The sequence below is a fragment of the Trachymyrmex cornetzi genome, unplaced genomic scaffold, assembly GCF_001594075.2.
Source record: "Trachymyrmex cornetzi isolate Tcor2-1 unplaced genomic scaffold, Tcor1.1 scaffold1581, whole genome shotgun sequence".
Classification (NCBI taxonomy): domain Eukaryota; kingdom Metazoa; phylum Arthropoda; class Insecta; order Hymenoptera; family Formicidae; genus Trachymyrmex; species Trachymyrmex cornetzi.
This window is the reverse complement of record NW_017296181.1, coordinates 27062-29949: the sequence shown is the minus strand read 5'-3', so window position 1 is coordinate 29949 and position 2888 is coordinate 27062. Positions and strand designations below refer to the sequence as shown.

The 2888-nt window shown below is 35.1% G+C and overlaps 1 protein-coding gene across 1 annotated transcript; it reads left to right on the top strand.

The window, feature by feature from the left end:
* The first annotated feature begins 89 nt into the window (after nt 1-89).
* Nucleotides 90-1951, top strand: LOC108758512 (uncharacterized). Its single transcript, XM_018503509.1, has 2 exons — nt 90-842; nt 1070-1951. The coding sequence occupies exons 1-2, from the start codon at nt 90-92 to the stop codon at nt 1949-1951; spliced, it is 1635 nt and encodes a 544-aa protein (XP_018359011.1).
* Nucleotides 1952-2888: the final 937 nt, after the last annotated feature.

Below are 2888 nucleotides of genomic sequence, written 5' to 3'. Positions count from 1 at the left end.
GATTCGAAATAGATTCAGAATCATATACAGTTTGTTTACCTAACGACAAAAAACGAAGATTGAGTAGTTTAATCGATAAGTTTATGCAGATGCGTTCGTGTAAAATACGAGAGTTCGCGAATTTAATAGGTACATTAGTGGCGGCTTGCCACGGTGTAAACTATGGCTGGGTCTATCTGAAGACTTTAGAGAGGGAGAAGATATTAGCTCTGATTTATAACCAAAACGATTACGATCAAAAGATGGAAATATCAGAGCAAGTACGGACCGATTTAAACTGGTGGAAGAGGAACATTCAGCAATCCGTTAGTAACATTAGAAGTCCAAATTTTGACTGGACTATATACACGGACGCTTCGATGACTGGTTGGGGGGCTGTTCTTGGTAGTAAAAAAATTCACGGCTTTTGGAATAAAACAGAAAGAGAACAGCATATAAATTTTCTAGAATTAAAAGCAATCCAACTGGCTTTGAAAAATTTTGAAATAGAGCTAGAAAATTCTAATGTTCTTCTAAAGGTGGATAACACGACCGCCATCTCATACATCAATAAGATGGGAGGAGTAAAATATCAAAAATTTAATCACTTAGCAAAAGAAATTTGGAAATGGGACGAAACTAGAGATATTTGGTTGTTTGCAGTACATATTCCATCAGAAAAGAATGTGATAGCAGATAGGCTTTCAAGAATAAAAAATATAGACACAGAATGGGAGATCGCGGAATTTGCATTTGAAAAAATAGTTAATGTTCTCGGATATCCGGATATAGATTTGTTCGCGTCAGAAAGAAATAAAAAATGTACTCGATATTGTACTTGGGAAAACAATCCAAATGCATGGGTGATTGATTCGTTTACCATATCATGGAAGAAGTGGTTTTTCTATGCTTTTCCACCATTTTCTATGATTTTGAGAACATTGAATAAAATAATTCAAGACAAAGCAATGGGTATCATGGTGGTCCCGGAATGGAAGAGTCAACCGTGGTACCCAATGTTTAAAAGCATATTAATCGGAAAACTTCTCAGGTTTGAGCCGTCTCAAAATCTACTTCTATCTCCTTACAGGTCGAGGCGACATCCAATAGCTCAGAAAATTACACTTCTGGCAGGGATTGTGTCAGGAGATCGTATTTAAAAAGAAACATTCCGATAGATACAATCGAAATTCTTCTCGCATCAATATCAGATAATACTTGGAAGCAGTATAACTCGGGATTAAAAAAAAAATGGTGGTCTTTCTGTGCAATCCATAAAGAGAATCCATACCAAATTTCAGCAAATAAGCTCTTAAGATTTTTAACTAAAATGTTTAGTGAGGGAGCGTCCTACGGGTCCTTAAATTCCTTTCGGTCAGCAATATCATTAGTTTCACATAATAATATTGGTGAAGATCCGATGGTATGTAGATTTTTGAGGGGTGTGGCAAATTTAAAACCTATAGGATCGAGATATGCAGCCACATGGGATCCAAGTATTGTTTTGGATAAAGTAAAAACATGGTATCCAGTAGAGAGTTTAAATCTGCGAGAACTAACAGAAAAAACTATAATTCTGTTAGCGTTAGGTACAGCCCACAGAGCTCAGACGTTTGCCTCAATTGATTTAGAAAATATCAATCAGACAAAGGACGGATTGGAAATTCAAATACTCGATCGACTGAAAACATCAAGGCCAGGCAGAGCACAACCATTATTAATTGTACCCTTTTTCGATCAAAAAAGAGAATTATGTATAGCCCGGACACTGTTAGAATATGTTAAAAGGACAGGTCCCTTAAGAGGGGATAAAAAAAGATTGTTCGTTGCGGTTAATAAACCACATCGATCAGTATCTACACAAACAATCAGCCGTTGGATAAAGTCAGTGTTAGGAAAATGCGGTATCGATATATCTCTTTTTTCATCTACATTTAACCAGACATGCATCAACGTCTGCAGCTTACGCTAGTGGGGTAGACATTGAAACAATAAGAAAAACCGCAGGATGGTCGACAGGGTCGTCCGTTTTTGCAAGATTTTATAATCGACCAATTACATCAACAAACAGCAAATTTGCAAGAGCAGTAATTTCGTAATAAGAAAGGGTAGCGTGTAAATCTAAGTATGACATTGCTTGTATGACGAATTATATCAAAATAATAATTATAAATAAAAATTAAGAGGTAAAACACTAATCATATCCAGGTAGTAGCAAATTTGGATAATAAAGTTACTAAATAGAGCAGAAAATATAAGGCCGGAAAAATTACCTGCACTCTAAATAACTACATAGTTGTAATCTCGAGAACAAGGCTTCGAAGTATAAATGAAAATCAAACGAACTTACCTGTAAGTGAAGTTCGATTGAAATTATATGAGAAGCCTCGTTCGAGAAGATTACAATCCCGCCCTATATATATAAAAAAAAAAAACCCACCACAAAGAACAAGCAGGTAATTTTGCAGCGTAACTCTAAAATATGAGTAAGCAAGATGGCCTTTGCGGGGGGCGGGAACTTTTTAGGTTAGACTCTGAACGTTGTGACATCGAGCGGCACGGAGTGGTACTACATAGTTGTAATCTTCTCGAACGAGGCTTCTCATATAATTTCAATCAAACTTCACTTACAGGTAAGTTCGTTTGATTTTCAATATGATTCGCGCGCGCGTATATAAGTAAATGCATTTTACTTAAACCAAAATCTCGGATTTTGTCATAACAATTAGAAAGAATTTCTGGTTGTTATGACAAGAATCGAGATTTTACATCTAAAACTATAATTATTTTATAAGTATTATATTATTTATTACATTATATGTAATAGTGGATTTATTTAATATTTTTCAGTTTGGTTGGAATCATAATTCTTTTCAATTTGCATCATCAGAATTATGATTAATTTTAAT